This window comes from Barbatula barbatula (assembly GCF_947034865.1).
Source record: "Barbatula barbatula genome assembly, chromosome: 10".
In the NCBI taxonomy this organism is placed as follows: Eukaryota; Metazoa; Chordata; class Actinopteri; order Cypriniformes; family Nemacheilidae; genus Barbatula; species Barbatula barbatula.
In genome coordinates, this window is record NC_136773.1 from 10,863,818 (window position 1) to 10,884,796 (window position 20,979).

Below are 20,979 nucleotides of genomic sequence, written 5' to 3' on the forward strand. Positions count from 1 at the left end.
ACAGCAGTCATGGCATCCAGATCTTTTAATTATTTCAGTTTTTTCTAAATAAAAAAGTGTAACTCTAAGTCTAATTAAAGATGAAACGTACATACGTAACAGTTCTTGTAATAATGCGAGTTTATGTATCATGAAAGATTGTATAATTAGCCTACAGTAGAATAAACAGATGAACAACGGACAGCAAACTGTGCCTTGGATTTTTTGCCCAATGAAGAGGTACATAACCTTTTAAATACCACAAAGTATGTTCCAGATTATAAAAGCATGTTTTGACTTTAAAAACCAATTAAACCCTAAAGTGATAGTTCCCCCAAAAATGTTTTAATCATTTATTCATGTTGTATACTGTATCTACAGAAATCCAAAGAAGATATTTTGAAGAATGTTGGTAACCACATAACATTGGCCCCCATTGACTTGTTTGACTGAAGAAAGAATGACAGAATTGTTATTTTCGGGTGAACTATCCCTTTAAAGGTCCATTTAAAGTTTTGAGATTAAACTGCTGGAGTCACCAAGTCAAATACAGTAATAACAAGTGGTCTGTAACTTTATAAGCAACTGCCATATGGAGCAATTCAAATAGTCTACTTAAGAATCCATCTTCCTAACAGCAAATTTTTTATATAACTATTTACCTTCTGTTCATCTTCTATCCAGCTATACTTTAAAAGGGTATGCATAATGGTCTTCCTCCTTTTGATCTCTAGAAATCAATTCTCTTAAAAATGAATGAATTCAGTCTGATTGAGTGCTGCAAACATTCTCATTGATGTGTTTTATGTTCACTGCTGCATCTTTACAGGATCCAACTAATGGATACTACAGTGTCAACACCTTCAAGGAGCATCATGGCACCCCGACCATCAATCTGGCAGGGAACCAGACCACAGAGATTCGCCGAGATCCAGGCACTGCCACCACCGGCAAACAGCGTGTCCCCACAGGAATGTCATTTACCAACATCTACTCTACCTTGGGTGCCGGGCCTAACCGCCTGTACGACTACAGCCAACGGTTCGTGCTGGGCATGGGCAGCAGTTCCATCGAGTTGTGCGAGCGAGAGTTCCAGCGGGGATCGATGAGCGACTCAAGCTCATTCCTGGACACGCAGTGTGACAGCAGCGTAAGCAGTTACAGCAAGCAGGATGGCTACGTGCAGTTCGACAAAGACAGCAAGGCCTCCGCCTCATCATCATCCCATTACTCTCAATCTTCATCGCAGAACTCGGACCTGACACGGCCTCTGCAAAAACGCATGCAGACCCATGTCTGACCTGGGCTGCTCGGACATAATGAGGAGTCCAGCACTGGGTCTGGCCAAAGGGGGTTGGAAACCCTCAAATCAGGAACTTGTTCAAGCACACCCTATCATTTCTCCCTTCTTTTTCATAGTGTTTCTTTACGATTTCTTTCCTAATTTTAATGAACTGCTCTTAGAAGCCTTACTGTATTCAGATCCCTGCTTGAGGCCATATACTTTATCAACGGCCTGAACATCTGGGCCTAAAACTTCCCTTAAACAAGCGTGTGCCACAGTGATGTTACTTGCCAACATAGAAAGAAGGATCTCAACCAAAGTCTTTGCTTGTAGTTCCAGTGACTTTGAAACAGCTCTGGATGTCTAACCTCCAGAGAAAACACATAGCAACGGGGCTTGTGAAAACAAAATGCCATAGATCAGGTTTTTGAAAAGAGTTGATGAAGGCTACAGACTCTTCACTAGAGGACAATGCTATTTTGCTCCTGTACATTAAAGCACAACTGTCAAAGTTGTACAGTATGTAAGATTTCTCAATGCCACTCCTTTACCACAGCTGGCGAAACTAAAGGAAAGCAGAACAAAAAGACAATGTGTAGACGATGAAATAACTAACGTCACTCAAAATCGTTGAACTCTCGCTTTTCTGAGAATAGGTTCACCTGACAATTACGTGAGAATCTTGAGCTGTTGGTTTACTGTTCAAATATATAGTTGTATACTGTGTTGATCTTTCCTTCTTTATGTCTTCATGAATGTTCTTAATTTTCAACATCTTAGCATTATAGTTTGATTTCATTGACTGTTGGACTTGGGATAATGTAATTTTTTCAACTTTGCCTTGTGTGGACCTTTTGAAGGTCAAATATGAGAGGAGACATGTTCCACTGTTTTTTTAAAGCTGAAGTGTGCATTTTATGCTGAAGTGTCATCCAATTGATTTGCAGATAATAACCAGGTTTCCTGAATGCCATTGGTCGTACAGATAACCTCGCCTCACGCTCAGGCCATTGATTGAGCCAATGTAGCCGTATCGGGCTGGTCAGGATGCTTACAGTATGTGTAATGTGTGCAGCAATCTGTTCATAGCACCATAGAGACACAATGCTTACACATTTTGGGATAATCATCCTACAAATAGCATACTTATATCTGGTCTTTGCATATTTTAGTACTTTAACATGGCAAGAAATGACACACTTAAGCTTTATACAGCATTATTTCTGGAAGGATTTGGTGTGGATAATGCACTTGGAAACGATGATGTTTAGACTTTAAACAAAGAAACACTATGTACCGTCCTGTAATGTGAAGTTAAATTGTATTGCTTCAAAAGCAACCTTACGATTCATAAAATGCCATTGAACTTGTGCAAGATTTATTTTTAAATCGCTTAATAATCTTGAAAAACAAAAAAAGAGTAGATCATATGAACAATTACAATTTGCTCTGGTTTGAATCTCCTGGTGTTCATGTGAGTGACACTGGACTGTATCGCATTGTGTTCTCTCACTGTTATAAGTGAGCAGATTGTGTACATTTTTTGAACGGGATGCAGGGGGTGGGGCTGGATTCACGCTTAATGTAAATTTATGTGGTTTTTCTGTTTCAGTTGTTCCAATTCTTAGCATTTCTGTCTACAGAAATGAAATTGCAACCTATGACACTACTGATAACTCATGCACTTCTACACTTGTTAGCTAAAATTGTTCGTAGTCGCTAAATCAGTGTACAGAAATCAATAGATATGTACTGTATAACAGGATGTGCAGAAAGACGCACAAACAGTTTAATCAATATCCTGCTGAAACTGTTTTGAATGCCATGCGAGAAACAAGAAGAGACGTGACCAATAATGGTGTCTAATAAAACTAAACCTCAGACAGGAGTGGAAGTTTTAAAAAGGAAACCATTTCCATCTTTGTATCACTAAACCAACGATACCTACTGACAAATCTTGCATCCGTTGCAAAGTATGAATCAGATCTAATTTTAAGATTTTGGCCAAAATGTTTAGTCCATATGCTTCTCACCTGCTAAGATTCCATATAATTGACTGTACCATTTCTCAAATCATTCAAAACTTCAGTCAGACAAAAAAATGTGTTGCTTTATGTAGTGTCAAAATGAAAAACAGCCATTATACATGGTGTTACATTAAGTGGCATAATTGTATGAAATTGCCACTGAACTCTTTTAACAAGGTTCAGACTCATCCCAGTTTCAGCGCCAACTGTTCTTACACCATACCAACACTTCATCCCTGCCAACGTTTTTTCTGGGCGGTCTGAATCCACATATAGGTGACTAACTTCTACAGACTCAATCTGTGCTCCCCTATGACAGCCCAAACACAGAGTAAGTGCGAAAGCCATCAGTGTGTTTAGCTTATCAACGGCTCCAACACCACGCTTTTATCTCCTCTCGAAGTTATCTCCCATTCCCCCCTGATAATAAAGATAAATATGACCGGAGGCTTTCCCTCACACAAATGAGGACAGCCTCTATCACAGCAGCAAAAATCTTCAAGATTTAACCCAGAGGATGAGGTTTGATTTGTAGCAATCTGACAATTCCTCCCTCCGTCCTACTACAAGAATCACGGGGGCGTGCCGCCACCGAGTCAGTGGCTGCTGTAAGCACTTTACGTATGATTGTGTTTGTGGCATTTCAGTGGGTTTCATAGATGAGTGCTACTGGATGAGTCTAATTTTACAAATGGATTGGTGCCCAACGTGGGGCTTAAGCTCGACAAGGCCTGTTTCAGTGCTGATAATACAGCTCACAGTCGCCGCTACACTGTATATAAAGCCCCCGTGTGCTCCGTGTGTAAAATTGCAGTTTTTTGGCTTTGTTCTTTAGTCAATTTGAGTCGAAAGGTCCAGAAAGCAAATCTCACTATTGATACTGTACAAGCGATCGCTCTCATTTATATTTTCCTCACGGTTGGCTGAAGCTTACTTTGGCCATGACGTATTGAAAATTCAGTGCATCTAACTACTTCTGGTTTAAAACTATGATATATTTTTGAAACTCCAATGAATCTTTAACATTGCCTGGTTTTTCAAGTTTTCAATGCCAATTGTAAGCACATATTGTTTCAATTGCCAATTCATTCATTTCAAAATGTTTCAGGCACAGTTTGGATATGACGTTATATGTTAATGACACATTAGCATGACAGTGGACAAAAAAACAGAAACTCACCTCTGAACCATGACTGACTTGACATGAGGTTCCCCAAACTCCCCTTCTGGCATTGTAATTTCCACTTTACATTGCCAACAGAACCATGTGGATAGTTATATGAACATATGTGATTTCAAATAACACCATATGGACTGGTTTACGTTAACTTGATACAATCTGGACACACTTAGAAAGAGCATTGAAACTCCTTATTATTCCCCAAGTCCTTTATAGTCAACATTTACATTAAGACGCTGCAACCCTGTGCCAAAATCAACATGGTGCGATGTGCAAATATTGGATTAGAGGCTGATGTTCTATGTTTACATAGCACTCAGAACTCTTTTGTAGTATGTGTATGCTCTTATCATCCAGCCCTGTTTCGAGCTTCTGGACAGCCAGTCTCGCCCGCCTCAGGCACTGGATCGTACACTTACAACCAAACAAAACAGATAAACAAATATCACTTCAGATGAAAGGCCATGGTCTTTGCCAGCCGCAGATAGCAGACCACATTTATGAGTATTCTATTTCTCCCCTGACATTTTAGCACAGCCGGGCGGGCTACCAGCTGATGAAATGCTATGAATTCCCCGCCCTCTGTGATTCGGTTTATATAGGCATCTCCCTTATGACGATCCCCGAGTTGAGGAATGGTCACAGTCTAGACTGCATAGGAATATTATTGTGTAATATTTTCTGTACCTGGCGGACACATTGCATCGGTGATTTGCGCTTTGTAAAAACTTGCTCGTTCTGAATCTTGCAAACGTACTAGAGAGGAATATGACGAACGTTTCTCTCCACAATGTTTGCATCAATTGATTTGCATCAATCTTTTTTAACATAACCCAGGCACTTTATACATCGTTTTTAATTTATTTATAATTTGTTACCATAAGATAATATCTTGTTCGTTTTTCAGTGCCATGATACTGTCGTAACAGAGGTGGTGTGTACACAGAGGTGGAGAAAATCAATCCAGCATTTCTGAAGATATTAGACTGTAATGTACCGCGGTTATAAAAAAGGTTAAACACTATTTTCTTGCAGTTACTCTCTCTATCAGTAAAAGCATTAAAAAGATGTACTTTACCTGTAATGGTCTGTGATCTTATGATGCTTTTGCTCTGTATATTTCTGAAAGGAAATTGAAAATCGTTGCAAAAAGACTTTGGCCTGATGTCTTTATTTGAACTGTGTGTGGGGGGAATATCAAAGTATTTAACATTTCAACTCAAGAGAAATGAAGGGGTAAGTAGCTCATTTTGAATGATTGGAATATCTATATTTACAATTCAGCCATTTCAATCCACATTTACAGTTCACCATCCCAGAAAGTAAATACAATTGATTTAATGTAGAATCGATGTTAAGAAACAACAAATTTAACATTGATTCAACATTAAATACATTTTCTCAAATGTTATTTCTGTTATTTTCAGATTTAGATTTTACGTAAATGGTAACAATCATGCTGTATAACCAGGTATACTTTGGAATTTTACAAGTGGGGTGATTATGAGATGCGTTAGGTGTCTGAGGTAAGACATGATAATTAAATAATAATACCATAAACTGAATAGGGAAAACACTATACAACAGTTTTTAATATGACACATGCTGCATAGGAAATGTTTGTAAATGCGTAAACAGCAGAAGTGTGATTTAACAGCATAGCACATGAAATAGTGGACTAAATAAAGCATTAAGCTCTACAGCACAAAATATATAACAGTCTTTGCTCATATATTATGAATCTCGGTTTCCTTTATCCCGTGTTGTTTTGTTTATTTTGGCATCTGTATTATTTGTCTTAGAAGTCACAGAAAATCAAAACACCATAAAATGTCATTGAATGTATAACCTTTAAGATCCAAGACTTTAACATCTCCCTTTAAAAAGGTGATCAACTTAATTTGCTCTCCTGCATTTTACTATATAATTTGTATGCAGCTTTGTTTTCTTCCTGCTGTCTAAGACACATTCAAACAGACCCATGACCCATATTTAGGCTGTGATCCACCAGATTCTGTATGTCACTTTGAAGAGGTTTGTCTCTTAACTGGACGGCTATGTATCTCTGCATCACTGTCAATATTAACATTCGGAGTTTGGCAGGTCAATTATGTATAGCCCGGTTAATATTTGGACAGATGGACAATTAAATATGCTTCAGTTTTACTTTCTGTTGATCATGTTGACTGGATTGATGGATAATACAGGCTTGGCTTGAGCTACGTAGCCAGCCGTTATGGATTTCAAGAGAAAGCTCATTAGCATTTTAAACATCTACGCCTCCCTGTTTAGTGCTGCTGGTGGCGTAAGAAAATCAGTAGCTTTTTTTTAAATAAAAAATGCAAAATGTCATACTTTTTAAACCCACAGTCATCCAAGTGAGCCAACAGAAAGAGTCTTTGTTTCTTTCCTTCACCTCCCTTTGTTGAAATGACTTTGCCTGATAATTGGATTTCAAATTTAATTCGACAAAAGGCACACGACAGAAGGCGGGCCAATGTAAAACCATTAGTGAATTATCTACAGGCAGTTGCTTGAGGGAAATTCAGAGCACCCAGCCTCTTTATAAGAGCTCTGAGTTCGGTCCTTATCAGAACATGAGATGTTGCCGCTTGTGTTCATCAATTTTTATTGGGTTCCACGAAAACAACTAAAAGATAATACTTTTTTAAATTATAATTATGTCACAAACATTGTTAAGGTCACAAAGATAATAGCACCCAGACAGTTACTTCATTCACTGGGTTGTTTCAACCCATGGTTGGATTATATATATGGACAAACCCAATCGTTTGGTTTAAGGTGCAATGTGGGGAGTTAAGCGGCATCTAGTAGTGAGGTTGCATATTACATTTTACATTTGCCCGACACTTTTATCCAAAGCAACTTACAAGTAGCTTTTTTTTACAGTAATTTACTACTTTTACTTTTATACGGCATTCAACGTTAACATCTGGGGATTCATCAGTTGTGAACAACAAGAAAGTACAAACTGATGACAGTTTACAAAGAAAAAGTGAATGTGATTGGACTTAATATTGGCAAGGCATTTCAGAGGTGGTGTGATTTTAAACGTTTGCAGGCATGACTATTTCTTCTGAACAGGTAAGATATTTTAACAGATGTAGCGACAATGAGTCTTGGGGAAAAATCAAACTCAAATGGATTGAATATTCATTGATTTATGAATATAATCTGCTGGTCGTTCATATTAAATCTCAATTTTCCCGATAAGGAAAAATGTTTAATTTAGTACAAGTAACCTCTATAGAATTGTTTAAGTTATCTGACTATTTCGTTTGTCCTGCAATCTATAGTTATGGACTTCCCACTCAATTCTCAAAAAGGGATTACTGCCTTACGAACGTCTAAATAGTCTTAATTTTCTGATCAGGACAAATGAATACTTCCTAGGTTCGTACAGTTTATATCACTGAAATAGTAATATACTAAAGCGTAGGTAACGTTAATATCTTAGTTTCATTGACTTCGAGCATGTGGTGCAAATAACAGATTCAGTTCAAATGTACTTTTTGGGATTTTAATAAACACGAGACAAAGGGGAAATAAACCAACTAACTAAACAATGATGAACAATTAGACAAACACCCATGGAACGTAAAAGCAGTAAAGAATGAAAGTAATAGACAAAGTAGGAGTGGCAGTATTACATCAGCAATTCACATTTGCATAAACCATCAAGGACAATCTCCTTATTGAAAGGGGTAAAACTTATGTGCAGCTATTTATAAATAGACCAGATACTTGCATTGGCTTTTAGATGTGCTGGGACATGTTCTGGTCTGCGCTGATGGAAGTCCTGATGAGTTTAAAGCGAGCGGTGAGTCCGTTGGGTTCTCCCTGAGAACCGGATTGGCTGCCGAAGGAAGTACGAACTTAGTCGAAGCAAACTGCCGGAAAAGGGCTGTCTCCAGGGAGGAGACAGGTCTCGAGATATTGAAGGAACAGCAACGAGCGCATTTTCTTCCGTGCACAGATGTTTTAACCCTGAGGGCGTCACGCCCCTCCCGATTGGGCGATCCAATGTAGTGAGCTGATTTTTGAGCGGGAAATTTTCCTTTCCATTTGCATTTATGGTCACCTGGAAGTTTTGGCGCTGTAATATTCTTAGATGAAAATAAAACGAGTATGGTATACAATACATTACTGTGCTATACACCATCATCTAAAGAAGGAAAAGGGGAACCTTTATGTATGAAACATGATAGGGTTATTAGAACATTGACCTTTAATTTGTACAAGAACACAATTATGAGCCTAGTTACGGTGTAACACCTATGCCTTTGATATTATGGTTAGGCTAGCATATCATGGGAACAAACATAAACGGTAGAAACAATTATTTACACTTTAAGCCTTTCTAAGGTGGCAAGAGGGGAGAAAGAGACATTCTTTGGTAGACTTTGAATCTCTCTCTGTTCCTGGTGCCACATGGCTTTTGTCACCTAAGGACGCATTCGGGACTCCCCCCGAGAATGCCTTTGAAGCTCAGGGAGAGTGTCGGAATGTCCCTTGGTCAGTCCAGATAGGTGATAGCTCGGCCATTTACATTTTACGATCCCATGTGTTGGCCTTTGGTCCGACCAGACGCTACACAGATAACACAAAATCCGTTGCTCACTTGTTGTGTTAATACAGACGGGTACAGTTTGATCGGTTGTTCTTTCTCTCTTTATGTTCATTATGATAAATGTAATTTAAGCCCTATTTGCACGGGTTTAGTATTATCTGGGGATCTCATGTGATTTAGAAGTTACCTCCCCACATCTGCCTGTGATTTTACACAAATTTCGGACTTACATCCCGGATATGATGGCAAGGCTTTGCATACAGTAAATATAGATTTATGACCGTACTACTTGTCAGCATTAAGACCCGTGTTCGGGGATCTTCTGTCCGGTTCGCATTACGGGAGTTTCCATGAGAGAAAACAAAACTGGAGACTCCAGGCCAAAACGGCGGGTTTGGAAATGACCCAGCACCCGAAATAATATCAAAACACTTCAACACAGCCTCCATTTGCACTATTTGGGTCTACTTATGTTCTTATTTATTTCGTGTTATATAATCTGCCATGTTAACTGTGTTTATTATGCGCTACTGATGTACAGTGAAGATTCTCAACGGTGCACTGTCAAAGGCCACGACTCAAAACATCAGACTCATCCGCGCAGCTGAGCAGTGCCGAATCACAACTCACGTAAATCACCTGCAGTAGCAATTACAAACTGAGATGGCGACATAGAGGCCAATCCTGCCGCTTTAAATAAAACCAAACTTTTTTGAAAAACGAACACTTGATCATACATAAGCGTGATAAGAACAGAAACCATCTTTGCCAAAAAATAAATTATAAGTGCAATTGGATTTATGTTTTGGTGTGATTCCACCAGGGGGCGATCAAATTGCTTCACTTTTTAGGACGTGCGGCATGCCTAGTCTATCCACACCAAACTAGAAGAGAAAAAGTATTTCACATATAAATGACATCATCTTTAACAACGAATGCCTACCTAACAACATGTTTTTAAAACACACACAGATTAAAAGCCCTCATTCGTTGCCATTTATTTAAACACAGCTGTTTCAGCAAAAGTCTGCTAAAGACGCTAAACATCTGTCTTGCTAATATACGATTTTTTGATAGCGCTCCCCCAGTGAAACTGCATACAAAAGGGGTCATTTAGTGCCACTGTTGTCAACTGCTTGGAAGAGGATCAGCAGATTTTACCCCATTCAGAAGTGCAACTGTTCCATCCTAACTCAATCTAAGTCATGTCATTCCAAAGCTATAAGAGCCACCTGCTATGAGACAGAACACAAATTCTAAATCGTTCTCACAAAATGGGCCCCGGTTTTAAGGGGCATTGAAAATCGAATGTCTTAGTCACTATAGCGTCCTCAGGACTGAGGATTAAATGTTGGGTAAAGATAAATCCCTCCCTCTTGATTGCCAGAGGTGGGCTGTCAGAATCCAACAGAGCATCTTAAATGGATTATTGATCTGATGACCTTTCTTTAGTTTAAGGTTTTCTCTTGTTTGCTTCAGTAATGTTGACTTAACTCGCACTATAGACAGTGTGATTGATCAAACACTAGCTTCCACATTAGACTGTTAATAACTAGCCAGAGTTTGTCTAATTTAGACAGGTGACGCAGAGGAGACAAGCAAAAGACTGCAACCTTTAGCCAAAAAAACTAGCTAATGCTAACGCAGAGGCTTCAGTTACGCTTTCTCAACTTGGAAGTATTACAGACCCTTCCATCTCCCTATAATAAGAGTATCCTTATGTTACAGACGATCCCTGCGACCAAAATCGCCTACTTCTATGATACGTAGTAGGCAAAAATCAGCACGTATAAGTATGTCTGAAAGCTTCTAAAAAAGTATGTGAGAAATATCCTGATGGTCTACTACTTTCAGTGAGATTGCTCAAGAATGCATTGGATGAACACTATTATGAACACTATTCTATCCCATGAACCCACAGGATCTGAGGAATCACCAAATTCAGCAAGATGATCATTTAAAAAGCAAAAAGCTGTGGGGCGGGAGCTCTTTTCAAATGTTAGGTACCATGAAATGCATTCCTTGTTATATTGCACTTATTCAAAGACGATAAATAATGTTCACAGTTGTAGTTAATACTGTACGTACTGTACTAAACAGGTCACGTGCCAATAAAAATATGGCTGATCTAGTATGTCCAGAATGTACTGTATGCACACTGCACCCTATAGAAACCCTTTCATGTTTAAGCCCCATGTTAATGGTTGAAAAGGGAATACTTCATATTATTTAATATGTACTGTCACAGTATGAAATTACAGATGCAAGACTTTTGAAAAATAAGAAAAGTTTTGGCCCCTTTTTCTACATAAGTTAATAATGAAAGGTATGAAAATTTTGTGAAAATATATTTTCACGGCAGTTTGAGACAACAATGAATGAGGGCGTTTAGGGTAGCTTTTTATAACACTAATGCTGCAATTTTGTAATTCTAGAGCTTGACAGCTTCAGTCCCCATTCACTTATATTAATAAAAATGATCAAGCAGGATATATCTTTTTATTATTTTGTGTTTCATGGAGTTTGGAGAGAAACAAATTCCATTCTACCAGTCATTTATTGGCAAACTGATTCGCAAGACGTTTTCAAGAACTCATTTTCATTGACATCTGAAATTAAAAAAACTTAATTAAATCAATACTTTAGTAGAGGTAAAAGGTTAATTTTTAAAGCAGAAGATTGCTTTGCATTTTCGATCATGTGTCGCTTTACATGCAAGGCAGAAAAGTTTGTGGGGTTGTTCTGATTTTTAGATAAATTACTTTTTACACTCGCTTGGAGACAAAAGTGTTGTCCGGTTAATCAAGTGCAACTATTGACGTAACAAACGCAGCCCTTCAACTGGATTTGCTTGTAATTTACTGTTTGTGAATGTATTGACATTTTGTAAATGTCGTGGGGAGTGGGCTGAGGGAAACGCTTTGCAATTTCCATGAGGAAGAGTTCCAACAATGAGCCTTAGATTGCGAAGTAAACTACTCTGCATACAATTATCATTTGCTAATTTGGTTGCGTTTGCACTTAAACTAAGAAAGCTCCTTTCAAAAGGTGGGCTTCTTCAAATTGCTTTTTCACTTGAAGAGTGAAAAGGGATTTCAGAGGTTGCAGATGAACGCAATGATTTGTCTGAGTGCTCGGCGTCGAGTTTCAGGATTGCTTTTGCTCGTGACAAAACAATAAACAAAACGTTGATGGCTGGCAGGATGAAATTGTCATGTCAGAAGTGATCAAAACAGGCATTTAGATTCTCTCGACTTCAACGCTAAAGCGTGATTCGACAAGTTGTGCGCGTACTTGGAGCCAAGCTCCAGGCACTATAGGACAAGATCTTGCGAAGTCTTCTGAAGCCTTTCACATCTTAGAGTGAAAAACAAAGGACCCCATGCTTCTCCTTTCAGCACCGTTGTGATGACACAGAGGAAATTTTTGCTCAGTTTTTCATAATCCCCTTCTCTGAAGTGATGTGATTCAAAGTCTGTTTTCTGTGATGTGAGAGGAAAACAAATAAAAAGTTATTGTAGTATAGTCGTGTTTATCACAGCGTGGCATTCGCGCCACAGCTCCATGCTGTCTTGATTGAAGTTTATATTGGTTGCTGGATGATTTTTATGTGTGTGTGTGTGTGTATAAATAGGTAGGTGAGAGTGGGTACATAAATGTACAATAAAACAGTGGATTGCAGTTGACTTCTACATTGAAGATGCAGACTAGTTTTTGGTCAAATGTAGATTTGTGTTTTTGTACATTATTTGAATGTTAAGGGAAAATAATTGACCTTTATTTTGTTTACTTCCGTTAAACACAAACTAGTAATTTTATATCAAAATGCCTTGTTATCATCTTATTGGTACTCAAAATCATTAAAGTGGCTGTCCATAAGAATGGCCTCTTTGTCGCCATCTCAGTTTGTAATTGCTATTGCAGGTGATGTGCAGAGTTATTTTCTTTACGTGAGTTGCGATTCGGCACTGCTCAACTTCGTGGACGAATGTTTTGAGTAGTATGTCACGTGTGGACTGTGACAGTGAACCGGTAAGAATCTTCTCTCTACAACAGTAGCACATAATAAACCTAACAGTTAATGTTATGTAGATGATATAACTCAAATCAAATAAGAATATAAACAGACCCAAAAAGCGCAAAAAAAGGTCATTTCTAGATCACACGAGGTCCTCAGATAATACTAATCCCGTGCAAAAAGGGCTTAAGTAACATTTATCATAATGAACATGAAGAGAGAAAGAACAACCGATCGAACTGTACCCGTCTGTAACGCAAGTGAGCTACGTTTTTTGTGTTATATATTGAAATATTAAAATGTCTTACCTGTTTTGTTCAGAAGAAATAAATCCATCTCTGCCAATATTAATTCGTGTTTTCGCACATGTCCTATCATATCCCCTTGTTCTATCATTTTCCCTTTTTCCTTGTAAACTCTTATCAGTTTGTACTTCTTGGTTTTCACAACAGATGAATCCCCAGATGTCAGGGCAGCGCTTCTTGGCGTTTAAAAATAAAAGTACTAAACGAAATATTACTAAAATTTTACAAGAAGAAATGTCTGTGCAGAATGCTACCCCTGTCACCTACAGCATCCACATGCTGGCTAGCAGCCGGATCCTCTTCTTTCTGCTTACGAATGTGACGAAATGACGCATAGACAAAATACACAAAATAAGGATTTCCGGAAAAAGTCGACCCGACACGAAAAATAATAAGACAATTAGAAGTGAATGAGGGGCCAGTGCTGTTCAGTTACCAACTTTTTAAAAATATATGTTTTGTGTTCTGCTGAAGAAAGAACGTCATAAGGTTTGAAATGACACAAGGATGAGTAATTGATGACAGAATTATCATTCTGATGTAAACTATCACTTTAACTCTTTAGCTGTGTAAGTTCATACAAATTAGCGCTTTACACACTATTAAACCTGCCTTCTTCTGTAATGTTTCCTTTGTTATATTTATGTACCACCAATTATTTTCAGTTGCTGCCTGACAGTGGAGCGTATTATGTATGTGTGTAGAATGCGGGGCGATGAATGTCCATGTTGCCCTTGGGAAAGACATCAACAAGAATGACTTCATTCCAGATCTTTTCAGACGTTCCTGTGCCGTGTGGACAGACTGTCTAGTTGTTAAATGAAGAGAACAATGTCTGTTGATGTCAGTCCAAACTAGGCAGCGGTATTACATCACGCTTCAAGTGTTCATCCCTTCACTTACAAGCAAGCGCAAGATAATTTAAATCATTGTAACTACAGTAATTATCATTTGAGCCCAGATTTGCACAGCTCAATGCACGCTCAATGTGAGTCTTTTGACATGCTCAGCGGTGATGGATTAAATCCAATATGAATACAATCCTTACGTCAGGATTCAGTATGTAAAATGACCAAACATTTTCCAACCGCTGACCAGAATTTCCAAGCAATGTCCATCAATTTACCACCCAACACTAATGCACACACAGTGTTGTGGGACTGTGGCGTACCAAGGGGCCATGTTTTCACCCCTCAGTGGTGGCAGATGAGGTCTGTCAGACCACATGACTACCCTTCCACGTCTGTCAGATTCCAACTCACTCACCCTGGCAAATCTAAACCCGGCGGGCAGCGCCTGGCAAGAGGAGAAGAGGAGGGTGAGAGAGGGTCACAGATTTATGGAGCTCAGCCAAGGTTTATCAGACAGAGCGGGGATTTCTTTCACGAGCGAAGAACGCTGCAAGGCTCCGGGGTGAGTCTGGAGATCAGAAGGGACAGATGAAGAGTTTAATAATGTCTTAATTGCGCCACGGCCCGATGAATTTGACTTATCGACACAGAGGTTGGAGAGGTATGGCTGAGCGCGCAGGTTTAAGAATCTATGAGTCAAAGCTGACGAACAGAATAACCTTTAAGAGGGAACCTGCTCAACCTCAGCATGTGTAGATACTCAGACAAAGACATCAACAGCTCTAGATCAAATGCTAAGGTTATTGGAAATTAACCGCTACTGTCAGAATACTGGAATGGAGTATTTTCAGAGCTGTATTTTCTGCAGCAACTTAATGGAGATATTGCTGTTATCTTTGTATTCTTTGGAGCTAAAATAAATTCAATTTTGTGAATACTGTGGGGATGCCAGGGCTAGTCAGAAAGCGGTAAATCGTAGCAAGGACTGTATCTCAGGAAAGGTTTTGAGTCTAAAGCTTAATTGAATACATGCTTGTTTTTTTAAACTTCTACTAATATCAAAGTGAAATTACACTCATTATTTTTTACACTATAAAAAACAACTATTTACAGAATTTTACTGTTATTTTGGCAGATTTTTCGTGTATTTTTGAAATACGGTGGAAATAAATCAAATTACGGAATGCAAATTTACGTGAAAAAAAGATTTTTACAGTGTATTAACAGCTGATCACAATAAAATGACCCATATGAAAGAGAAATGTAAAATTAGATATATTAAAATCTAACTTATTTCTCCTAGAAAACAATGATGAAGTTGCCTCAAGAATGTATATAATACATAATACACAAATGAAATACATAAAACCTTGTCACAACAGGTTTTTGACAATTTAAGAGGTTTCTTTTCTTTGGCCATAAACTGTTTTTAACTGATTGTATCTTATCCTTAAAATTTTCAAGTAAATTTAATCAGTTTGTTTTGTCTTTTATATTATACATGCTTGATATTGTGACTATAGTTCTGAAAGAACAAATCTTTTTATCAGCAGACAGTAATGATCCTCAGACGTTGTTTTGTTGGTGCACAGTTTGAACTGCTTTTATTTAACAGAGGTCTCTCTCTCTCTCTCTCTCTCTCTCTCTCTCTCTCTCTCTCTCTCTCTCTCTCTCTCTCTCTCTCTCTCTCTCTCTCTCTCTCTCTCTCTCTCTCTCTCTCAAAGGTTTACTGATTGTTGGAGTCCTAAATTTAACTGATGTGTAGATAAGCATTTCACAGCAGTGCTAGAGCTCTTGTTGGAGAGAGCAGTGATGCACCAAGACACATACACTCTTCATCCTGCATGTGATCGGTTTTACACAAATATATTAGAGAAACCAATCATCTTCCAGTCATTTATTTTGACTGCTGAGGTTAAAGCTTTCCATGCCTCATTATTGCCCTCCTGTGGCCAGAGGTGTTGCCGGAATGTTCTGACATACGTCCTTTTAAAACGATAAATTAAGGTTATTAGTCTATTCCTATGCAGACGTTCCTGACTCTTCGGTAACAGTTAACCAAACATCTTTTTAGAGAGGAATACATTGCTCGGAATTTAATGCTTGATAATGCTTTTATGAGGTTATGTCTTGCATTTTCTTGAAAATTAGTTTTGCCACCTGCCCATGTTCCGCCTCTTCCATTTTAGAGTTAAAGGGATAGTTCACCCCCAAAATCATGATTTGTTCATCATGTTAGGCTGCATTTACATTTGTTATTTACATGCGACCTGTGTCTGGATGTTGTTCACATACAAATTGAAAAGACAAGTGCGAACGCGCTTCTGATCGGAATGTTATCCGATCAAGCGTGTCCTGATCTAGGTAGTCGAGTTTGGGTCTAAGTGTAATGTAAACGCAATCCAGACAGTTTAATTACATTTACCGGTACAACTTCACAGATTCCGACTCTGTTCGAAGACTGTAAGTCTGTATGTCAATATGACAATTGCTCCCGAACGTTGCAGAGTCTGGAGGGGTTTATTGTGAATGGCAGGGTTGTAAACAACTTTGCCCCATTGACTTCCAATGTACATGCACAAAACAACTGACAAAGGTATTCTCAAAATACCATGTATAAAACAACACAGAAAACATCAATTTCACTGGCACACAAATACAAAAAGTGTTCTGTGCAGCAAGAGTATACACAGTTTAAAAACAGCTGCACTAATGAGAACACAGTTGCCACACAATCGTTTTTTAACAATAAATTACTGGAGCCGTAACATTCTTATTTGGATGTCCCAGTGGGTTCTGTTAGTTCAATTAACAGGAAGTTGAAACTACATCAAACCACCCTGACTGCCTAGATGAGGTTATCCCTCAAAACTCTCTGTGCGAACAAGAATTCTTGTGAGAGAAGCCACATGGGAGTGTGACACAAATGAGGCCATTACTCACATAGAACTATGAAAACTTGTCTGGAGTTTCCAAAAAAAGCACAACAGCAATCAGGCTGTGACACGGGAGAGATTTTTTTTGTGGTCAGATGTGACCAAGATTTAGATTTTGTGCAACATTTCAAAGTCACATGTGAGCAACAAATGGAAAATGTTACGTATAATGAAGAGGTTTTGTGGGGCACCGCTGAAGCACCATGCAGAGGATGTGCCTTTCATCAACAGGAACTGATCTTATTCTTAGCATAAAAGGAACATCCCAAAACATCAAATACAGGGCAATAGCTTACTGCAAGAAAACCTTAATTTAACCAGCCAAAAAACATAGTTTAGGAATCTTCTTTTCAGCCTCTGCACAGGGGTGTCGCTAGATTCTGTCCCTGTTAAATTTTAAATGACAAAAGTATTTTGGAAATTGACATATTTTGACCTGAGAAACAACTATTCATTGGATTTGATCATTAACATTGTTTACATATTTGAAACTATATGAAGACCTCTTATTCCGGTTGGTAAATCGATGAGATATCCAGCAATCAATGCACCGCCATATTTGAATATATCAATCAGATCTGCTTATTTAACTATTATTCAACTAAATAAGCAAAAAAATTCACATTTATCTCTGCCAAATGTATCGTTGCACGTTACAAATAAATGTGTAAATAAATAAATAAATGTGAGGAAAGACACAATAATATATAAATAATTAAAATACATTGACACCACTTTGCAAATTTCTTTTTGTATTTTGTTTCATTAAAACGAAAGACATTTAGGGTAAATATAAAAGGTACTCAAGGTCATATTCACCATTGCCAAACACACAATGTAGGTTACTAAATACAATGTAAACGTATTAGGTGGAACGTATAACCATATCCACCCAACTACATAAGTAAACTAACCATTTAATAACCATCCATTCGCCGGGTTAATGATGGTATGAAGCTGTATTTTTCTACCTCATGGGAAGCCTGTGCCTCGGTACTGATTGAAATGCTAGAAACACATCTGATAAGCATTACTGCATCCAACACATACAAAGTAATGAAGGGTTTCAACATAAAAACATATTCTTTTCACCTAAAGAAAAAAACGTTGTCATTCACTCCTATATCGTTTTACATCTACGGCTACATAACACTTTCTAAAAGAACATCAATTTGCTGTATGTGGTGCTTACAAAACCAAACTCAAAAACAAGGTCTGCCTTTTTCAAGTCTGATGTCTGGGAATAAAAGTCCACTTTCCATCTGTGTTACCCATGTCTGAACTATATTTGCCATTTTGACCTTTGGTAAAATGGATTTGTCAGCCCAACCTGAAGTCTCATCAATAGCGCGCACATGGGCTGGAGAGCGGAGGCTGGTCTCATTCTATTTGTGTGCACATTTTCCCCGTTTACAGAGCACAAAGGTAAAAAATGGTGCAATTTAAATGGGTGTTCAGTCAATACACTGTAAAATCAATGTGTTGTTATTCATCGGCCTGTAAACTGGATCGTATCAGATCAAAACAGTATTGATATAAAATATCTCAGCTATTCAAACAATTCGGAAAGGTCCGCAAACAACTGCCCGCACTGAATACGAATAGTCAAGGGAGAATGTAACCACGAAGACAATTGTTCTTCTGATGCATGGTGGCCATTATGGTGGACTGATCTTGAAATGCCATTAAGTGAGTAATATTACATCTAAAGCACCTTTGACCCGCACCTGTTATTCTGTTTGTCTGTATGATAAAAGCATTGAAGCACCAAGTAACTCTAGAACATCAACAGCCATCATTTATTTCAGTTGAATTACATTTAAAGGTGCAGTGTGTCATTTTTTAGAGGATCTGTTGATGGAAATGCAATATGATATACATAACTATGTCTTCAGAGGTGTATAAAGACCTTACATAATGAAGCGTTATGTGCTTATTATGTAACAATGAGCTATTTCTATCTATATACACCCCGGGTCCCCTTGCATGGAATTTGCCTTGTTGTTTCAAGCCCTAAACAGACAAACTGATCTACATAGTACAATTCATAAATACTATATGTTATTTCCTTCGACAAAGAAGGGGAAACGTGACAACCTGTTTGTCCTGTGTCAGCCACCATGGTGCTCCGAAAGGGAGGGGTAGAGTGAGCCATTTGTTGCTATTTGCAACCTCACCGCTAGATGCTGCTATATTTCATATACTGGACCTTTAACACATGTATTCTGAAATTCTGAATGTATTTGTTGTACCTTACAAACCCCTAATCTATGTGCATCCATTGTATATTTGTCGATTGGGCATATCAACGGAAATTGTCATTCAGCTCGGCCGCTTTTATTTGGATGACTATTTTAACACTGCAAATACCAATGTTACTTTTACAGAATTATTTTAATTAAACAGCATATGTAATTAAAAGACTTTGATTTGTATATTTTGTATAATTAGAGCAGAGGAATATGCAGTATATACTATATATAGCAAGGACATGTGTGTAGGTGTGTGGTGGTCACGGTTATGTTTGTGCTAATATGACAGGTTGCCTAGTGTATGTTCTGCCGACACCTCCGTTCCTGACACATCTGTTTTTTTCTTTTCTAGAAGAAATCATAACTTATTACTTATTTTAAGTTTAGAACAATAACTGTGGGTTGAAGGTTGAAAAACACATCCCCACAAATAAATAAATATAAAAATAACAATAAAAAGATATTTGAAATGATTCTATTCTTGTCTTGAAGTCAAAATAAACATTAATATTTTTTATGTAATATGCCTTGCGTCAGAAGATTAAAAGATCTAAACCCTTTCAATAGCGTTCAATTATATGATAACAAACACCCGCAGAAACGCGCACAAAATCTGGGTGATCAAGTTTTATTGCACTTCTGCTCAATAACAAAATGTAGTTTTCTTGGAAGAAAATCCAATATCTCACAAGAGACGCTATCAAAGTCTCACCTGGTGGCTCATTCAGTCCGGAATGGATTGAAACCAATACTGAAAGGTGAGAAGAAACGTCAAAATTCAATACAGCTAAAGGACTCTGATCTCTAGAGAAAGAGTGTAAAGCAAACGAGAGTGAAATAGAGAGAGATTTCTATTGAGAGAAGTTCAGGCGGAGTTAGATATTTTAAAACAGTGTGTGCAAGCCCGTAGGCAGGGGGAGTTTGGGTGGTTCGAACGAACCCCCCTCACTGCCAACGGTCCAGAATTTAAGTCGTTTTTTTTATGTGATTATTGTCATCATTGTTTTAATCAATGCTTGTGACAAATTTCTGGGTTGCTGTTTCAAATAATTATATATATATATATATATATATATATATATATATATATGAATGTGGCCCGCCCACAGATTTGGACCGGCCCTCTGAACAATGCCTTATAGTGTGTTCACACCAAACGCGAATGAAGCGTTAAGCGCGAGTGATTTACATGTTAAGTCAATGCAAAGATGCGATGACCTACTGGCGGCGCGAATGACGCGAGTTGAAAAATCTGAACTTTGGCGAAAATCCGCGCAGCATTAACCAATCAGGAGCTTGCTTAGTAGGGCCGTGAGCGAGTGTCAGAATATTGGCTTTCAGACCCAAATTTCTCTAAGTTACTCACACAGCCGAATAATTTGTTAAATTCATAACGTACCATTGCGACAGAACTTACACGCGAACCATCTGAAAATTTCAGAGAGACGACAAAATGGCCAAGCGGTTGGGAAAGAGAAAGGTTAATTAATATGCATAAGAAAATGTTTTGAATTTGAGTAGCACTAAACTATTAACTATTAATAAACTATTATAC

General features: G+C 38.1%; 1 protein-coding gene across 4 annotated transcripts in view; it reads left to right on the forward strand.

Annotated features, from left to right (window-relative positions):
- The window catches only part of kirrel3b (kirre like nephrin family adhesion molecule 3b), a 171,921-nt gene extending 168,777 nt beyond the window's left edge, over positions 1–3,144 (forward strand). For 2 of the 4 annotated variants that reach the window (XM_079465454.1, XM_079465455.1), the window contains exon 15: positions 809–2,634. In XM_079465454.1, coding sequence (XP_079321580.1) covers positions 809–1,279 — 471 coding nt within the window. In that variant the 3' untranslated portion in view covers positions 1,280–2,634. Of the gene's footprint in view, positions 1–808 lie in introns of all 4 variants that reach the window. The other 2 variants (XM_079465453.1, XM_079465452.1) reach the window with 2 other exon arrangements.
- The last annotated feature ends 17,835 nt before the right edge of the window (positions 3,145–20,979 follow it).